We start from the raw sequence: 21,243 nt of genomic DNA on the forward strand, positions 1-21,243 counted from the left end.
ACGTGCAAGAGGTGGTACGTGTGCGGCGCAGCAGGACAGGGCGATGGACATGGACATGGAGGATACGAAAATATTGGCCACGTTGACAGCTTAACGTACATAATTAATGTGACAATCCAACGGAATGTGTTTCCGTGTCGTGTCGGTGTGTTTGTGTGCGGACATTAATATATGGGCATTCGGCCGGATAAACATGTTGCCAAAATGATCAGCCACACATGAAGACACAGATACTACACCACACACACACTGCCATTGCCACACATCTGACACTGTTGACATTAATTAGGGCCAAAATGTTTTCTGGCCAGTGCCTCCACACTTAAGCCGCCAACTCATTAAAGAAGCGGGCCCAACAGGGCGTATGCGTGACGCGTGCTCAACAAAATTGAGAGACAAACAACAAACATTAAAAGTTTTTATTGTCGAAATGCGTCCTCCCTGAAAGTGGACCCAAACTTACATATAGTATATAGTCTATACGATATGCAGTGTAATAGCATCCCCCACTTGCCAGGGCAGACAACAAAAAGCATTAAATTACTTTATAATCCGTTTATAGCTTTTGCCGGAAGTGATCCAGACACACACACACGCACACACAAATAGGGGGATATAGCACAGACAAACACTCACAAACATGCTCTATGGTCTCTGGCTCTTGGGGAGGCAGCTCAACAGCATAATCAAATCAAAGATTACGTTGAAACATTGAAATTACGTCTAGAGCAGAGAGCACTCACAGTCATGGACACAGTCTCCCCAGTAAGCACACACACGACAAACACAGTGCGCTTGCTCGTCAGTCCCTTGTTTTCGGCCATATCTAGCCGAAATGAAGTGGTTTTTGGTAACACTCTACCAACTTTATGATACTTTGGGAATGGACTTAGCTAGGGAACTTAATTTTTTCACTTGTCGGAGATCAATCTATCAGAATGATATTTCCATAGAATATTTCTAGAGAACATGACAATGTCGTACAAATCAGTCAGGGGTGCGACTTTCATGAATTATATATATGAATTATATGAATTATATGTTGTTTTACTTTTCAGCATGAAATGCGTTTCAAGTGATATTACCACACAGTTCATTTGCTACCCATTCCTATTCATACTCCTATTACACTGCCTAACATGAGGCGGGAGATGTGGCTGCCGCAGCACAAACAATTACAAGCATTAGGGGAAATCCTCTACAACTTTGACCCTGGGAAACGTAAACAGAAAAAAACTATAGAAGCAACAACAGCTACAACACAGCCTTCAAAAAGAATGAGCGGCGGTAATAACTTTGCTTCATTCATTCACACACAAGGTGATTCATGTTCCACAAGAGAGAGAGGGAGAGCGAGATGTCCTGCGCAGTCTCTCTCTTAGTCAGCGTCTCTCTCTTTCTCGCTCTCTCCCTCCCTCTCTTTCATTATTGTGGCCATCTGGCAACGCTACGTAGCAAAGCTGGCTGCGGCCAGCGTCTGCTATCAGTTGGCCTGCTGTCCTCGGCCAAGCACGACGCGTTGGTTGGCTTCCATTTCCGTGTCCGTTGGTGTCCTGCCTGTGTGGGAGAGCGTACGTAAGCGCGTGCCTCTCTCTGCCTGAGTGTGTGTGTGCCTGTAGGTGTAAGGGCGCCAAGTGTTTCACCAGTTAAACAACAACAGTCAAACAGAGACATTTATCCTTCGAGAGGAAGACGCAGACAAATATTTATATAGACAGATAGACAGCCGCAACCGAAAATATCAAACCAACTGAAAAATTTCTAGAAATAGGCGTCCACAGCGGAAGACGCTGAGAAGCAGGCAACAGTTCTGTTGCCGGCTAACATGGAAATGGATGTTAATCGCCAGACACGCCACAATGGCAACCTAATGACCATATCCGCCCGCTGTTCCAACAACAATTCAACAGCAACAATAGCAGCAGCAGCAGCAGCCACTACAGGAACTGAGGCAGCAACAGCATCCTATTCGGCGCCGCCGAGCGGGTGTTGCGGCATCTTGAGTCGCCTCTTTTGTGTTAATCGCCACAAGGCAACGCATTCGGTGGCAGGCAGCGAGTGCCACAGCAGCGCTCCATTCTCGTCTCAACTGCACTGCAAGGCGGCCACTGCATCCGGACAGCGACGCCGACGGACGCCACAGGAAATCTACTTCGAGAGTCGCGGCAAGTCCTGCAAGAAGCTATTGAAATTCAATGGAAATTCCAATAAGGTGAGTGCCACAGGAACGGGTGGGGCGGTGGTGGTGGTGGTTTCTCTGCCAATATCAACGAATAGCAGAGCATTTCGCATAAGATTCACAGCACAAAGAAATGGTGATTTAGTGAAAAGAAAATGAATTACTCAAAGGTCTTGCATACATCAAGCAGAACTTGAGATTCAATGGCTTCAATTGGGTTGAAAGGGAATAATCAGAGTGGATTCTAGTTACATTTTGAGGAGGAGACTGAAGAGATCTACAGAGATAGAAAATAGAGATAGATATGAGGATAGACTTACAGATTTGAGGAGATTTAATAGCGTCGCTAGATGGACTGAATTTACCATCTTAAATAAAGTAAATCTCCCGCGGCTCCCATTGTTCTCGGTCTGTGAAGATCTTGAGAGATTTCCAATCATTCTCGCATCCTTTTTCGGCAATCCTCAAAAGTGCATAAATTTTACAGTCTCCTGGTTACATTGTTGGGCCAAGAGCCGGGACCCTAAGCTAAGAGCTACTCAGCCGTAACGTGGCCAAAACGTGGCCACGGGGGGTGGGCTCTGCTCTTTTCAACATTTTCCCCTGCATACACTTATGCATGTGTTAGAGTGTGCTGTAGTGTGTGTGTGAGCCATTGTTATACATTTTTGGAAAATTTGTAGCCAAAGCTATGGAGTGAAGCGGAGTGAAGTTTACTCGATTTCCACCGTTTTGTTTTGTTTGGCTTGTCGGCCTAGGTGAGAGTGGGTCAGAGAGGAGCTGGAAAAGAGAGGGCAGAGGAAGGCACACACTTTTGTCTGCTTATACCACTTTGCATATAAATCATTTGGGGCATTGTGGCGAGAGCGCAATGTGCTTATGAAATATTTCGTTTTGTTTAATGCGCCAAAGGACAAACACTCTGCCGCATGGCACAGCCCTATCCCCTCTTCAGCCGGCCCCACACTCTGCAGACTAATTAAAAACTTGCAATAAGAAAAGCCAATCAAACAGGTCGATGCACAATAATGGATCTGCCTCCGTTCGTGCCTGTTTCCGAAAACAGAGAAAAGGACCATATTCAGATACGAATACAAAAGCAAGTACGAATTCGAATACGAGTATACATACGTATGTGTGTCGAATGCACATTTCAGGCATTGTTCCACATGTAGAGTCGCCCGACGCCCCAGTGGCAGATAGACAATAGCATGTGCAGGCCATCTCTGGCTCCTAGGCACGCACTGAAGCGCAAGCAACAGGATGAATTTGTTAAACAACACGAACACGAAGGCTCTGGCAGCTCGAGAATGGGGTTTTTGGTTTGAGGAGTGCATGCGAGAAGTGAAAAATGAAAAACCCCCACGCCCTATCAAGTGACATCATCAATTTCAGTCCATTTTGCAACACAGTCCACAGTCCTGGTCCTGGTCCTGGTCCTGGTCCTTGGTACTGCTTCTGGACTAAAGACTGCAACAATGCCAGAGGACATTAGCACCAGAGTCCGATGACAACAGTTCGCCTTTTGCATGTGTCTGCATTAGGAGCAAGGAAGCTCTAGTTGAATTCAATCGAATCCAAAACTGGTATTGTACTCCTCTCTGTTCTGCTTTCTCTCTGGCACTTCCTTTGACAATCAATCGCATTAACTCTTTTGTACTCCTTCGATGGCTCGAAACAGAGGGTGGTTTGCACCGAACCCCCAGGCATCGATTTTTTAATGAAGCAATGGCCAAGTTGAGATAAAAAACTGTTTGTTTTTATCCAATTGCAACCCCCCGAAAAGAGAAAATCCACCCTCGGATGAATGGATACTTCTCGTATAATGCTACATTGAGGTATTCCTATGGTGGGGGGAATGGATTTATCCTTCTAACCAAATGCGATAATGCTGTAATATGTACTTTGGTACGTCCATAGCTGAGCTTATAAGGTGAGAAAGTGGGATGATATTTATATATGCAGAGCACAATTAATGTCTCTACTATTATTTATGTATGTGTCGTTCTATTGTACTTTTCCCTTCCACACAATTAGTTCATGGCCAGTGCTAAGTATAAAAACACTCAAACATACTCTATTCGAATTATATTCCAATTAGGGCAGTCCTGTTCTGACCTAATGTCATAATTCCATAGACGTATCGTATCAAAAGTAAGCCCAACCACAAAGGTAATTGCAATCAAGCTCGGAGAGTGCTCAATCATAGAAAGTCTATTATACTAGTATGGAGGGCCTCATGAAGCAAAGCGGAAATGACCAGCCACTTTCCTCCTATCTGCCCCTCCTCTGTAACCCTTGCTTTTCCTCTGAACATAGTTATATGTATGTATGAAAGCTGCTCCTTGTCCGGGGGCATTGAACATACTCGTACTCGTGCATATATATGTGTCTATCTGTGCATACATATGCATAAAAAAGGGAAGAAAAATGCCATCAACATTGCAACGTTGTAATTGCCAACAGGCAATGAAGAGCCACAGCCAAGAGGAAAGCATGAGAGAGAGAGAGAGATAGAGCGTGTGTTTGGTACGGGGCAGGCTCTGTAAACTGGCAACTGCCACATGTCCTGTCAACCCAGCTCGGAGAAAAAAAAGAGAGCTCTTAGCCTGGTCAGTCACCAACAAACGAGAGTCTACCCACAAACTTCTCAAGAAAATATGAGAGATTGAAGCATTTAAATGAAAATATAAAAAACCAGGAATATTTTATGTCTAAAAACGATAATAAACAGCCTGACCCCAGAAGAAGAAAATACTTCCAATTGTTCCTGTAAAACCAACCATAAATCCAAATATTTTACCGCTCCGACCGAAACTAGAATATCTAGTGTAGGATCGACCCTCGTTTTGCGCTGTGTGCGTTGGGGCGACTGAGCTGTGCGACATTTTTAGCACGCTGCTAATGTGTTTTGGCTGCTGATGCTGATGCTGCCACAATCAGGGGCAGCTACACAGGCTAAAGGCGGAAATGCAGAAGGAATAACCAGAAGCTTTGCGGTCCAGTACAGTCTGCACAGACTGACTGATGACCTGATGGCCAGTCGGTCATGCCTGTCTCTGCCTCTGGCTCCTACCCCTCCTTGCTCTCTTCTATCTGTGGGCTCCGATGGTGAGCCTTCGCCTTTTATAATTTTTGTTCGTAGTCAGACCAGAACTATTCATTATAATCAGGCATGATTATGTCTGACCAAAAGTTAAACAGGCCAAGTCAATTCAAGAGTGAATTTTCAGCCGCAATTCTTTTTGAGCGAAGTGCTGAAAAGGAAATCCCAAACAGCAGAAAGCGGAAAGCTGAATGCCGAGTGTAGAACGTACAATATTTTATATAAAATAAAAAGTCATAAAAATGAACCGTTAATCCAAGTAGTTGAAACACAGAGAGAGATATACTATATATTATATAGAGAGAGGATGGCAGCCAGTAGAAGGGGTACAGGACCCTTTTTTAGGGGCAAGCAGATGAAGCGGTTGCCTTTATTTGGATGCCTCCCGTTGCCGTTTCCCCGATGGCGATGGCGATGACGATGACAAGGGTGCTTTGCCGCCTCACTGACTAAATAAAATTGGAATTTATTATCATGATTTGTAGCAAGAAGAGGAGGCACCAGCAGCCGTAGCTCCAGAGCCGGAGACAGGCTGAAATTGGCGGGCATAAAAGGCACAGCAGTGGCTCCTCCCTATTCCCCATTCCATCCCACCCATAGCTAACTCTGACTCATCGCCAGAGACTGGCAAATGCCTAACCCAAAGTCATGGACTTGGATAAGTGAGAGCGGAGCATTCTTAAATTTATATGCCCAGGCACTGATTTAAATCGCTCTGGTCAAAGTTGAAGTCAACGCCTGCTTCGGTGGCTTCTCTGAGAAGAGGCGTGCCACTGCCATTGAAGGAGGCAGCATCACCAGTAGGGGAAACAGCAGCAGAAGACTTAACTGTGCACTTTCTTGCTGGTTTATTAGGGTTTTCCCACAAGCTGGTAAGGCGATTTGCTGCTGCTCCATTCTAATTCCCAGCAGCCACTGCAGCTGCTGGCCAACAGGCGCACGGGGTGGGACACGCGATGTGGCAGTGGCACTGCCAGCTTTAAGCCATCAATGAGCAACTGAGTGGCAGGCTTTGTAATTGTTACGACGCAACATGGGCAAGACCAATCCAAGGAAATCTGTACAGATTTATGTGGCACGAGGTAAATCCAGAGGGGACTTTAACGAGGTAAAATTAAATTTTAAAATAATCCCAGAAGAAAACTTGTTGGTATTGAAACTAAGAATCAAAGTAAAACTTTACCCTCAAATATAATTTAAGTAATTGCTAAAATAATTCATATTGGAATCTCTAAGCTCCTCAAAATATTCCCCACAGATTTGAAATCCCAATTAAGTACTTTTCATCGAATGGAAATCCACTCTACTCTGACTACTCTCTCTCTTTGCCACAGACGTATGCCCTCCCCAAGATTACAATTTGGAGTTAAAAACAAGACTTACCATCCCTCCACCTTTTCCTTTTCCATTCCTCCTGCCTGTCTTTCATTGTTAAACCCCTTCGAGAGCTCACCGGCTCGGTATTGTTTAAACCACATTTTCCATTGCCGTTTCATTGTTGGGAAATGGGTGTCGACGAGTATCCGTACACATATATCGTTTTTTTCTTGAATTTTTTCCAGCTTTCTACTATTTTTCATTTTCAATAGGATCCTCCCAAGGTGTAGTTTTGAGAATGGGAATGGAACTGAGGCTGAAGTAAAAGCCGCGTCAGAATAATGTGTAAATGCAGCCCACGCAATTTCATTTCACCTGTCAGCTCAATGTTCCATTTTTTCCCTCCTTTTTACGTAGCTAAAACATAGACATTCGTACACATACTTACAGCATACATATAGGTCTGCTTATATATAAACAAAAAAATGTTTCTCTCGTTTTCTGTATATTTTTGGGGAGGTCCAAAGTTTTTTGGAAGCTGGCTAAGCTGTCGGCTCTGGTGTCTGCTCTGCTGTGACAAATTGCGTTAATGCCAAGTTAAGCTGGTCAGAAGAGTGGTTGGGGAAGGGGAGAGGAAAGTACTGTGCTGTCTGGGCTAGCTCCTTTTACCGTTCCTCGCCTCATATTCCCCTGGCGCAGATGCTGGTCCTTGGATGCAGTTAATTATTGTTGCATCTATTTAGCCCTGCTGTGTGGCCCTGAAATGTGTGCTATGCCTTTTGCCACGCTCTAAGCCGAGCTTAAATTTAATTGAAACTAAAGCAAGAGTAACTCACACACTACACTACACTCTACCAAAAGTGAAATATTAAATTATGTGTAAGCTGAAGACCAAGCAAAGTGTAGATGCCACAATGCAGGTGGATCCCTGTTGCTGGCATAGCTCTCGTGTACAACCTCAAATCCACAAGTATTGGCACTCCTCTCAGTTATGTCTACATATTCCTGGCACACATTCGCTCTCCTATCACATCCCCATATCCACATATCCAGGCACATGCCATGCACACAGCTGCCACTTGATTAGCCCGTAGAGGCTGCCAAGACCAGAGTCAGAGCAAGATCCAGGGTCAGAGCCAGAAGAGGAAACAATTTCTTTTTCATACGAGTATGCCGCCACATGTGCTGTCAACAATATTTTGACTTTGTCAGCAACACGAATCCAGGACTTGTCGATGTACCAACCAGCAGAAAATAGAAGAATTAAAAAGGCATTTGTGCCGAAAATTAAACCGACTTTTCCCTTAAGCAAGGCTTTCTATCTATGTACTCTACCCACAAGTGGAAACCTCCCCAATTTAATTCAATTTATTATCTCCTACTGGGTCTGGTCTGTGGGCGTGCGTATGAGGGGCAACTCAATGAAGTAGACAACAAAATAGGCTACAATTTTGATGCTCACCCAAGTGAGTATCGGGTTCGACGAGCACCATCAAGGGGCTCTAAAATGGTTTGATAGAGATGGGTTGGGGTGGAATGCTAGAAACCAGGAGCCTCTCCTTTTGCAAATTTTGACAGCACAGAGTCAGCGCCATTGCCAGTTGTAGAGAGCCTTCATCCGAGTACATACTCGCTTGTATAAGGCACGCGACGCGAAGTATGACACCCCCCGAGTCATATTTGATGGATGGCATCGCTGATATGCTAACATGCTGGCAGCCAAGGACACACGGTCGCAGGGTTCACGGGACAGGACGATGGCATGCCTTTGATGTCGAGCACTCACATCCCATCGCACAATGGGACAACCGGGTCGCAGCGGGCGTCTTCTAAGGGCGGAGGCACAAACAGTGATAGGGGCTCGAAACTCAATGATTGGAAATGGGTTGCACTCACAAGGAATTGGAGAGAAAGCTATCATTCTCCTACATATATGTAGCTACGGAAATATCTTACCGTTTAATGGGCTAATGTCTTCGATGAAACGAAAGGCAATTTCCCTGTCTTTAAAGCTGACTGAAATAAAATTCTATTTTATGTTAGCCATGCTCCGGAAATGAAACACAAAACAGGATGGATGGTAAGAAATGGGGCAAGGGGAAGGTTTATACCGGTTTTTTTTTTTATTTTATGTAGCGCCATATAAATACGGTTCGCTTCAGAGTCTCGTGTACAAGTACGCATACCCGTACTTGAGGTCCCTCCGCATTACGTTTATGGCTGCCTAAATTAAACACAAGGAGCCGAAGCCGACGACGAAGTAAGAGCGGAGCCCAGCGATGGCGAAGTGGCAGAGTGGAAGAGTGGCAGTCAGTCCCTGCCCCTAGGGGTAGCCGGGGACCGGGGAGCGCGCAAGGGGAAATTGCTACAAGTTGCTTTATTTTATGCGCATATTTGCGCATATTACTCATACGCCCGGCTGGCGTATATCTTCATTTACGGCAAACGTCTTTGGCTGGAACTGAGCGGAGTCGTATACTTTTATTTTATTAAATTTTCATTTCATTTCGCATGTTAGACAGTGCCGTACATTACACGCTCAACATGTTGCATGCCATGCTATTTTCGAGAGACTTGCTCCCTCTAAGCGGCAGGACGACGGAGTCATCTCTCATTAAAAATAATTGAAAGAAACATTTTCCCGCTGATGCGTTGATTGCCAATGAAAAAAGCGCACAGATGCTGGAGATTTACAGGCTCGGATGGGGATTTCCCATTTCTTGGACTGCTTCCGTCCGTCCGTCCCTGATTTATGCTACTCAATTCCCCATCCCAACCTCCATACGAATCCGAATCCGCACCGGAGTATGATTACGAGTACGAGTATGAATGGCAAAGTGAATAAGCGAAACTGCGAGAAGCAGTCGCTGGTGGGCTTACCATTTTGTATCCACTAGGATATCTGGCTCAAAGCTGTTTCCGATTCCCAGTGGGTAAGGTCATGCCATGACCTGGCCTCTCCTGCCCTGCCCTGCCCTGCTTTGCCCTCCTCTGTGCTGTGTGGAGTATCGCACAAATGGTTTATTGATGAGCTATTCTGTTCGGTGAGCTGGCAGAAGTTGCAAAGTTTTCAGTTTGTGGCAGGGGGACCATTCAGTTTTAGGCTCACTTTGTGACTTGGAGCGTGACGGGGACCATTGGGGCTGCTCTCCGGTGCCCCTAATGAGACAAGCTATGTGCTTTGTATTCAATGCGCAAGTAGTCTCAAGTAGAGCCATCTCACAGAAATGCACCGCTTTACCTGCTTCTTACCCTTGACAAGACCAGAACTCTCTCCAACTTCTGGCAACTTTGAAGCCAGAGCTCAAAAAGCATCGGGCCAGGACTGGTTCCAGCCATTTTTGGTCTTGTCGTGCATACTTTTAAGTTGCAGCTGCCTTTCATTCATTTCCACGCAGGAGCTCAAATTTCATTAGTGCCCAACTTTAAATTGTGGCACATGCGTGGCATGCGTGGCAATCCTGCCTCGCGTGCTCATCCTTCTGCCACTTAGCCTGCCCCTCGCTGTCGCTGCCTCTGCTGATGTCGCACTTGTCACATAAATGTGCTTAATCTTTTACACCGGCAAAGCCCAGCCAAGGAGCCACGGAGCCATCCAGGCAGTGGAGGGAAAACACACCACACATTCGATGTGGCTGGGAGTCAGCAATATTTTGGCGCGGTACGGAAATCTCTCAAGGAAATTAATAAAATGAAAATGCATGGCAGTTGAAACCCTACGAAGATACGGGATTGAAACGAAAACCTGTTTGTTGCCTCCCAATATAATATTTCTTGAAAAAATATCTATCTTTCTCAGTCAGTTCTTTTGCAAGAGGTTTATCTCTGAAAACATTACTTCCTTGGAAATAAATTCGATACAGGATGAGAGAAAGTAAACATGGATTTAAAGAGATTCGTAAATTAGATTTTTCAAAGGCAAACTGTATTATTTTTTCCTACTCATTCATTCAGATTCTTTCCAAATAGATAGTCCCAGATTAATTCATCCTCTACTAAAAATAATATCATTTACATCCAGCCAAAACCCATATCTCTGTTTCCCCCAGCATTAACTCTGTAATTCTCTGCTTGTTATGTCAATATTTCCTTCTCTATTTCCTTCCGCAAAGTTTTACTGCACTTATCGCCCATGGTGCTGCAGAGCAGCAGCCGCCACAGAGAGGCAGGCTGCCCCGCAGCGGTGACGGTGGCTGTGACGGTGGCGTGTGTAGAACACCAGGACTTGTCTAACATATCAAATTTGTAGCTACGCATATCCTTGTGCGCCTCAACATGTCAACTGGCAGCAAGGAGGAAAGTTTTTAGCCTCTGCCGCCTGTAGTTTGGCAAAGAACTTTAATTTGTGCATTACTGGAGCTGCCACAAGGCGAGGTGGCATCATGCGGGGCGGCGAGATCCGGAGGCGGTATCCACAAACTTTGCCATGTACAAGTTTACACCAAGCTATGGCTGTGGCTGTGCCTCCGACAGAGAGCTACTCCTCTCTTTAAGTTGCTCGTAATACAACTCATTAAATTTAGAAAATACGAGGCACTCGCGGCCCAAGTTGGGCCAAAGAAAAGTTTCGTTTCTTCCTGAGCCCCGGCATCCGTTGACATCTCCATCTCCATTTACAGAGCAAGCCATAAACTTGGCCAAGATACGGGGGCACGGACATGGTTCTGGCTAAGACACCAAAGCTGCCAAAGGCACTGCCGTGCCCTGAAATTTAAGTTTTCCCTTTTGCAGTTTAATTGCAACGGATGTTGGCGTGTAAATTATTTTGTCTTGCTGCCGCCTCGCCGGCCTCATTTTCTGTGCTAATGAGCAACTTATTAAAACTTTTACCAACCTTTCTCCTTCCCGACCACCCACGCCGATCCGGTCCAAAACCCTTGAACCCTGTCCTGATGCCAGAATGAACCTGGACTTTGGCAAGACAAGATGGCAATGGGGTTGAAACAGAAATAACAGATACAATTGGCATTGCCAATTGAAAACAAAGCAAATTGAAAGCCGAAGCCAGCAAATAATTTGTACAATCAGCGTGCAAAAATACTCTTAACCATGGAAAAACTTAAATTTCCGCCCGCCATGAAATGCTTTTCCGTACACCTAAGAATGGCTTAAAAAAAGAACACCAAGCGGAAGTTTGCTCAAGGCGCGCTCCAGAATGAATGAAACAAAGCTCTGCTGCTGCGGAGACTCGCAGAACATTATTGATCGACTAGGTGTTGTGCTGTTAATCAATGCAATACTGTTCGTTTCATGGTACCTAAGGATAGGAAACTGCAAAGAAATAATAGAAAGCAGATACTTTTGTGTATTTTCTGTTGTTTTCAATCTACTCAGAAATCAGAAAAAATGAATCGTTTTCTAATCTTAACGGCTTGGGCATGTCTCAATTGAGAAACTCTTAATCTGGAAATATGATCCGCAAACTATTTGACTATCCTTAATCCCCTTCCTTGCTTACAGCAGTGCCCAATACTTTCGCCACCCTTCGCCTTCATCCATTATAATCTTTGTTAGGGGATGTGGCCCCTGCGCTGCAGCCCCTGAGTGGTTGTCGATGGGGGTGGGGGTGAGTGGGCTCTTTGAGTGCTCAGACAATCGTGTTGAAGCTTTGATTTTCAAGCTTATGCTGGAATCGAGTGCCTCCTCTGGCCTGCTCTGTCCTCTGCAGCATACTTATAAGGCGGGTAATTAAGTTGAAGTGCCCAGAGATATACACATACAAAGCAGAGGCACAAACACAAAGACAATTTGCCTAAGTAATGAGTGAGTCGATGCCTGAGTGACGGGCCGACTGAGTGACTGACTGAATGCCGGACGAACTGATGGACCGACCGACTGGCAAAAGTGTTGAAATGTCTGTGGCAGCACTTAATTAATTAACGTCGAACGAAATGAGAAAAGTTTCTGTGCCGGCTCAGGGCTCCGTGCTCCGTGCTCTGTGCTCCGTGCTCCTTGCCCCCAGCTCCCGGTCTGAAGGCTCTGGAAAACTTGGCAGCTATTTGTTAAGTTGCAGCCGTTCAATATTTGTCATTGAACTCATTAAGCAAATTAATAGACAAAGTTGCCAATTGCTGACAATGGCGGCAGCCAGCCAAGAACCCAAGCAGCCAAGCACTTTTATTTACTGAGCAAGCTGGAAAGCCAAGCTAGGATGAGGGTCACCTAACAGAACCTATCCCAACCCAAGCCGGGAGCCGGAGCGCTGCTTTGGATACTGTTGGAGGTGGAGAATTGTGGTGGCAATAAAATGGCACGCAATAAAAAACCCCAAAGTCAACAAACGATTTCACGAAGGAAGCCAGTCCCTGTACCAGTGCCAGTGCCAGAAATCGATTATGGACGCCTCAAGTAAGCGCCCAAGGAATCGACGACCCAGTCTCTCTGCCACGTTTTCGATTCCGCCATACGACATTCGCCACCTGATGCCCGTTGCTCTACGAGTGGGTTGCCCCGTGCTCCCCTATGCCACATCTCCGCGACCCATTTATCTCCTCGCCTCTGCTCTACTCTGCTTTCCTAGCCCGTGGCTGCGAAATTGCCAACGTTGCAGCTCAAAAGCGGAAGTGATTTTCCGGCGTGTACGTGTCTCTCCCTCTTCTCTTCAGATGTGTTCGTGGGGGAGTGTGTGTGTGTTTGTGCGTAAATGGTTACTTTTATGTGTATGCTAGAAGGCATGCTACCGAATTCCAAAGAAATACTAGATATATCATCAAAATACCATGCTAAAACCAATACGCATAGATTGGGAAAGATTTGATTGATTAAATAACAAAGAATTGAAAATATTTAAGACTAAAATAAATAATTAATAAATAGAAATTTATATTTTTCATATAACATTGTAATATCCTAAGAATTATATACTGATTAAATACCGAAATATGGGGAATATCGAAGGACTTTTCACCTATATTTTTCACAGTGAAATCCCCCCAATTGGCTTTTTTCGCCCACCTTCGACGAATCCTATTCGCGCACCCTACAGATGGGGTACTCGGTGCTCGGAAGTAGTGCAAAATGTGGAACGTGCAACGGAAAACGGGGTGGCAGTGAAGGATTTTATGACCCTTGATAGTGGCAAGCGATTTGTTGCGTGCATTGGTCCTCGCTGCCACTGCCACTGCAACTGCCACAGCATTTTCAATTTCGCAGCGCGCACTTCTGGCAGCTTTGAATAATGCAATGGCGACTCCTACTCGCATTTGACTTCAGTTAGCGTATTCTGGCAGCTTATTAAGGCAGCCCGTGCAACTCATACACCGCCAAGGATCCCGATTCTACGAGGGGGCCACGACTATGCTGCTGAACGTTTGTTAAATTTTTCCTTATTTTCTTTTCTAATTTTCAAACACGAGTGCGCCATTTGAGGGAAGCGAAGCCATCTCCATGGCACCACTCACCATCGCCATCGCCATCACAATCGCGTGGCATGTGCAGCAAGTTGACAAATATACAGCACGTGCCCTGGCTTGCTCAAAGGGCGGTTCCTCCGGTTGGACCCGCCGATTTATGTGTCATCTTTGCAGACAGACGATGGCAGCTCTGTAGCAAATTTGATTTTTCATGTGCAATTGAGAACTATGAAGATTTCATGAAGTTGAACGAAATGCAATGATGTGGAAAACTAATGAATGGAGAATATGTCGTATTCTGAACAATCATTTGATTACTTGACAGTCTGTTTTATTCCTCGTACCGAATTTAAAGAATGCACAAAAAATATGGGGTACCGTCCATTCTATCGATCCTTATATAAATATATCAATGAATATTCCATATCCTTGCGTAAATCATAAGATCACACCCTGAGCTATTTGTAAAAAATGCCTCTGTGTATGCACGTTCGTATTTATTCAGAGCCATCGACTCTCGAAAATCGTTTAATTTTCATTAACGGTGAAGAGGATTTTCATTTCGAACTTAATGTGCCGTGTCGGGCGAAGCTTTTCCCATTTCCATCCTCCGCATTCTCCTTCGCATCTGCATCTGCCTGGGCATTGTTTTTTTTTTGGCCTACGATTGTTTTAAAGCGTGAATAAAGGGCAAATTGATGCATTTTTAAGCGCTTCTGTGAGGCACTCATTTTGAACAGTTTACCTGGGGCCAGGAAATAAAGGGGTTCTTTTTTATTTTGTATTTTAAAGTCACCACAGACCAGTAACAAGCGTAGCAGTCCGAAAAGAGAGGAGGAACAAAGCAGGCAGACCCCGGGAGCCCCTGGGGCAGAGCCCGTGGTTGCAACTGCAGCCGCTTCAATTTCAAAAGCATCTGCTGATGTGGCTCCCAGCCCTGCTCGAGGCTCTGTTCCGGGTGTGGGTTATGGTGCTGTGGTGGCCATTGGCCATTGGCCATTGGGTACTACCTCCTTTCTCTTGTTCTCCTCTGCGCCATTTCTCTTTTGTTCAAGTATTCTTTGGAGTTTTCCCTGAGATTTCCCCTTAGTGATTTACCGAGCAACCTTGAAGCCAGCTTCAGCGTTTGATTAGCTCGCTTCCTCCCCAAAAATCTCTCTGTGGATGGCTTACTTGCTGCGTATTAAGCATACGCCTTGTTGTGCACAAATATTTGGAATATCTGGCATTTAAAATGGACAGAGTGTATTAATTAGAACTGAGAAACAACCGCACAAAAAATCGCAAAGCACCATGGTCTGGGGCCTCGATTGCCATTTGGGCAAATGATAAACTAACTAACGAATTTTATTTATGGCCTTCGGATGACAAATCCACCATATGCCACACGTGGTAGTTGCTGGCAGACTGCTGCAGTTGCAGTTGCAAACATCCCGTTGCGGTTGCAGCAGTGGTAAAATGTCAGTGCGATAAGATATATATATATACATAGATGTATATGTAGATGTATTTAAACAGGGAATCCCCATAAAGAGATAAAACTGGAAAAATCCAGACATGCATATCACTAGAAGATAAACCTATCAAACTATCTTCAAGGAAAGGGGAATATAATAGAATGCATTTATCATCCTTAAATGGTCCACCTTAGTGAGGTGTCACTGTGTTTGTGTGTGTGCTAAATATGCCACAATAAAAACGTCAAAAGCAATTCCATGTTAATTTAACGCTCGTTTATTTTGACCAAATTAAGCGTGTTAACAACGACCGTCAACTTAATGAGAAACACTTCGGCCTGGACTCGATAAAGGTGTATGCGGGCGGGATAGTAAAGCGAAATCTAAATCATGGCCAAACAATTTGCACGATTTTAATTGCGATTTTCAATTAAAGTGCGACACGGAAAACCAATTTGCAATTGGCTCTCGCTCCGAGAATCTCAGTGTCCTTCTCTCTGTTTTCCGCTTTAACTCAATCGTCTCATTCATCTTTCGTTGCAGATATTGCTTTATCCTGAAGAGGGCTGGGCGCGCACCGCCTCGTCCAGCTACTGGACTATCACGCCCTGCTGGTGGCAGCCCAATCGGTGCCGCATTGTCGAGTTCTCCGGCACCCAGCGTAGGGCGACAAAGGCACAAATGCTGCCACTGGAGCAGCAGGGTTCCCTGCTGATTGCCGGACACTTTGGCAGGAGCACGCCAGTGGCGTCGGCATCGGCAGCAGCAGCAGCATCCGGAACTGTGGCTGCCACTCCAACATCTGCTGGATCTGGAGCAGGAGCAACAACCACTGCGGCGGCAACAACAGGCTCTCGGAGCAGGTCTAAGGGCTGTGACAAGTCACAGCCTGCGCGGAACGACGAGTTCAAGCTGTATCTGACGTCGAACATCTCGATGGAGGACTACAACATGGGTTACTGCCTCACGGGCTTTGTGGAGAGGCGCTGCCAGCTGACAAACACCTTTCAGATGACTCACTTTGCCGTCATCAAGCGGCAGTGGCCGCCGTCGCCGTCCAATCTGAGCAAATCGTAAGATAACCTGGCTCCAACTGCAATTCCAACCTTTACAACCCCCCACACATTTGTGATTGTGATCCGGTCTTTGGTTTAGATTTGATCCCGATTTTTGTAAAATTTTTAGCAATTAAGTAGTGTGAAATAATTGTTGTGCAATCTCAAATCGAAATCAAAAGAAATACACCTTCAGGCAGTGCCCTGAACACGATGATAGATTAAACTCTTTGGCTATAAAGGAACCTAATTCTAGTGAAAGAGAAAACTTAGATGAGCTCAAGCTTACGCAGCGGGAGTATATTTAGCCTATATTTAAGGGACGACTGGAACTTCGCTTCTGTGGGTATTTAGTGAGTAAATTGTATTTTTATCTAAATGTTCTAGAGAAATGCCAGCAAAAACTTAGCAGAAACCCCAAACCGAAACCAAAACCGAGAAAAAAACTCTATGTGTGCTTTCAGTGTTGTGTACTACAAAAAAATAAATATATAAAAAAACGCATGAAAAACGAACTGTTAAATGCCAAATGAAACTAAACCGCTTAGCCAACACACACAAACACACACACACGCATAGTAGTAGCAGCAGCACACTCATACAGTTGCAGCACTTGAGCTTGGGCAGCTACTTAATTCCTCAAAAAAGTGCAACAAATTGAAACTTGTGCTTGTCGAAGCATGTGATTGTGAGTGCTCCACTAGGGGCACGGCACCTAAGTGTGCAAGTGTGCAAGTGCGCTGGTGTGCTTGTGTGTGTGTGTGTGTGTGTGTATGTGCTTGATGGCTGGGTACTCCCTCTCTCTTCTACGACATACATACACACTCTTATATGTACTTAAACGGCCATGTTTGCGCAACTTATTGCCTTTAAGCTTTAAAATATAAGCAAAGACAGGAGCAAAAAAGCCAACAGCTTGAAGGGATGGCATCAGCCACTAGGCAGCGGGAAATGATTGTATTCACTCTGTGGGGTAACTGCTTGAAAATTCAACTCCAACTTACATGGAATTCCATATCCATATAGTATCCCCCCCACAAAGGTGCTGCTGCTTCTGTTGCTGCTGAGTGGCTGGCATCAGTCCTTCGGAAGTCCAGTCCAATGTTTGCACTGTCACACACTTTCTAAGCTTAGCTAGCTCTACGAGTAACTATCTCATCCCAATCACCGACCCACTCACCACTGACCCTACTCTCACTTGTGCTGTCGCTCTGTCCCCTCATCCACTCACTTTTGAGCATAATACGCAACGTATATCAACAATTCGTCCAATAATTGGAGTCTTTTGGCGCACAAATTGCCAAGAGAACAATTGGCAAGGCCAAAGCTCCAGTTGCCAAAGAACCCTAAGTGTTAAAAACAAATAAACGAAAACCAAAGCTAATTAAAAACCAAAACACTGTATGTAGTTTAAGGAATACATAGTTTAAAAGTCGAATATTTACAACTAGAGTTTATGAAATCTATATATTGTATGTGTGTAGGCTGAACCTTTTTGCGAGAACTATATATGTATATGTATATGTATATGTGTATATGTGTGTATTTATATATAATTGTATTCCATATACAATAACATTTTTGCTGTAGTTTGCATAGCTCGCTTTTAGGCGCTTTACACGCAAGCGACAAATGGGGAAAAAACTCTTCTTAAAATCCCCCCATGGATATCCGATAATTTTGCTTCAGACACTCCGACGCCCCCGCCACTTCAATCCTCATCTAATTGATATTTACGTGTCAGGTACCTGCCAGATTCATCCAGAACATTTACATAGGAATACGAATATTAAACAATGCATTATGTGCAAATATTTGAGTCCATTTTGATTAGCAAATACACCGAGAAACTGAGAATTACTCTATTGTTCTATATATTTATTGCATATGGATAGATTCTAGACTCTAGTACTATGCTCTGTGTGGTGTGTCCCTCTCTGTGTGTAGCATGCATTTCTGCGCTTTAGCTCGAAACAGAAAACAGAACAGACCCTGGCTTAAAGCTGAAACCCCCCAAATGAAAATGAAATATATAATAAACACAAGAACACGCAATGAGCTTCTTTTGTAGAAATTAAACAAAAAACTAATTGATATTTAACATTCGTAAGCTGCAGATACATGAAAAACCAAAAACCAATTAGGCCATCTACATACGTGAGCAAATCGCAAAGGGCTTAAAATTAATTCATTAACATTAAGCTTGTATTTAAATAAGCGATGTGGAAACCCACATATAGATTGTAGCAGAAATATGTATGTACGAGTATGACGATAAAATTGGTAGACAAACAAAATTGCGAAAATATAAATCAAATCAAAGGGAAATCGATTGGAAAATGAAAATAAAAATGCAAATTTAAATCAAAAATGTTGACATTGATGCAAAAGTATGAATCAAATAAAAAACGCGCCAACAAATGCAATTTGAGTCTGCGGTGGAAATGTATATTCAAGGTAAATACTTGGCCACCGGAGAGTAATTCTGCTCCTGAGTGGAGTGGACAATGAGGCAGAACTCAAAATACAGAGATTATACCGAATACTGAAAATCAAAACATAGAAAATAAAGAAAGAAAGCTGACAACAAATCGATGAACGCTTATTACTGCTTTTGAAATTGATTTTACAGGGAGTAGAAAAGGGTGAGTTCAAAGCTTGAAAGTTGTCTTCACGGGGGACATCTTGGATACAATACTCAATATTATTTCAGAGTAGAACGTGCCACACCACATACTCCTCTACACACTGTGTACTCTGCTGCCTTCACAATTTGCCAGAGAATCAAAGGGAGATCTAACCCCTGAAGTGGGGCAAGCCATTAACTTTTACCATTGCGCGAGATTCACGCTTCACTCTTGTTTCGTTAGCCAAGTCAAGGGGAAGAATGCTGCTTTGCAGCGACTTCTTCGCACCGATACCCACACTCACACCTGCACCGGCAGCCGTTGTGCCGGTGGCATAAATCGCGCCATGAGTCTCTACTTTCAACAAAGATGTAAGCCAAGTTAATTGCTTTTTGTTGCCTTTTTTCCAGCTACTCTCAGCCGCTCCACCCTGCCTTTGCCAGCGAATGTCAACAATGAAACTAACGTCAGCCTGCTCCAGCTCCTGCTCCTGTCCATGTCTCTGGGCATATCCCTGACCCCGTACCTGTCGGGCACCTAGCCCACCTTCTAGCTCTCTCTCTCTCTCTCGTTGCCCGTGCTCGTGCTTATTTGAACAGCTCTTCACAAACGAGAACTTGGCAACATGGAAGCATTTACCAGAAGCGTTTCGCACAACCATTTTGTTGCCTTGGCAGACAAACGGCTCAGGCCCTTGGTGGCTCTTCAGAAAGGCATGGCCTAGCATTAAAGCGGGGGAAATTCCAGAGCAACCAACGTCAAGGAGAACTGAGTCAAATCCAGAAATGGAAATGGTAAATTCTTGAGGTGCAAATGGAAAATATTCAGCAAGAAACAGAAGGCCAGAAGAGAAGGTCATCTTAGAAACATTGCATTTCTTATATCTTGTTGCATCCTCCAAAGGTTACACTTGGCACGGCTCAAAGAGCAACGTTCAAAACGTATTTCCTTTAATCAGTTTTCTTCATACCCCCTTCACTCAGCCACCATTATTAATGATGACTATAACCGGGATGTGAAACGGACAAACGAATATTGCAGGACCTTCTTTTGGGGGCGCCTCAATCAATTTACAATTCATGGTGTAAGCCCAGGGAAAAAGGCGCTGCTAGAAATCGAAATCAGTCGTCTGTGAATATTGCAAAATGAGCTTCCGTCTCCTGCCTGGGCTCCGACTTCCGGCAGCAATTTCCGTTTCCTCATTACCCTATTTTTTTTTCTTATTTTTCTGTTAAGTCCGGAGACTGTTAAGCGGAGGCTGCTGTGCAGGCGTGTCCATGCCTCCTGCCATATGACAATTTATTATGCCCCAAGCTTCGATTTAAATTGCTTGACAATTATTATACAATGACGGGGGCCAACAGTGACAAAAAGGACGATGACGATGACGACGACGACGAGAACGACAAATGAAAAATGTTCTTGTTCGACAATTTTCCCAACCAGTCCGCGCCCCTCAGCTTCGCTCTGCTCCCTGCTCCACTGAGCTCCCTGCCTCAGAATTAATGATGGCAAATTTGCAAAGTTCACAAATTTCTTATTAGTAGTCCATGGCTGACGAAGTTGGCTTTTCCTCAGCCACCGCCCCGCCTCCATCGTCCTTCCTGTGTTCCAGGAGCACTGCCTGGGGTTCATATTTCATTTTAGGCAGTTAGTTTTGCAGGGGTGGTGGGAGCTTCCAGAGGGGAGGGGACCCTTCTCTGAGGTTTTAAATTTTCGCACTCTTGCCGCCAGCCAGAAGGAAATTTCCCAAGCGTTCTAATTTGAATTTTAATTGAGGTTCTCTTTGTGGTTTTTCTTCGTGCTGGTCCCACATTTTTTTTTGGTGTTGTGTTTGTTTGGTTGGTTGGATGCTTTGAAAATTAACAATAATTATAAATAATTAATATGCGGAACAGGGTTTCTTGCACTTTCTTTACTTATTTTTTTTTTTTTTTATGGAACGTGACAACTGAGATTGCTTTGGAAAAAAGAAAAACCAGTCAGGGAAAATATTGATATATACTTTTATAAATTGCTCGCAATCACATTTACGTTTCCATTTTAAAAAAATATTACAACTAAATGGTGTATTTTTGTCAGATTTATTCCTCAATTGAAAACTCTTTGTAAATATTTGACAGCGAAAATAAATGAGAAAAATATATATT

The 21,243-nt window shown here is 44.3% G+C and overlaps 1 protein-coding gene across 1 annotated transcript; it reads left to right on the forward strand.

The window, feature by feature from the left end:
• Positions 1 to 1,462: 1,462 nt before the first annotated feature.
• LOC6899070 (uncharacterized) lies at positions 1,463 to 19,054 on the forward strand. The gene is made up of 2 exons (XM_002138958.4): positions 1,463 to 2,212; positions 15,955 to 19,054. The coding sequence occupies exons 1-2, from the start codon at positions 1,826 to 1,828 to the stop codon at positions 16,486 to 16,488; spliced, it is 921 nt and encodes a 306-aa protein (XP_002138994.1). The 5' UTR covers positions 1,463 to 1,825; the 3' UTR covers positions 16,489 to 19,054.
• The last annotated feature ends 2,189 nt before the right edge of the window (positions 19,055 to 21,243 follow it).

This window comes from Drosophila pseudoobscura, chromosome 3 (assembly GCF_009870125.1).
Source record: "Drosophila pseudoobscura strain MV-25-SWS-2005 chromosome 3, UCI_Dpse_MV25, whole genome shotgun sequence".
In the NCBI taxonomy this organism is placed as follows: Eukaryota; Metazoa; Arthropoda; class Insecta; order Diptera; family Drosophilidae; genus Drosophila; species Drosophila pseudoobscura.

What these genes read in the sequence shown, in the direction of transcription:
- LOC6899070 (XM_002138958.4), top strand. Translation starts at nt 1,826, where the DNA reads ATGGAAATGGATGTTAATCGCCAGACACGCCACAATGGCAACCTAATG. An exon ending in TCAATGGAAATTCCAATAAG is followed by an intron (nt 2,213 to 15,954) that starts GTGAGTGCCACA and finishes CTTTCGTTGCAG; the next exon opens with ATATTGCTTTATCCTGAAGA.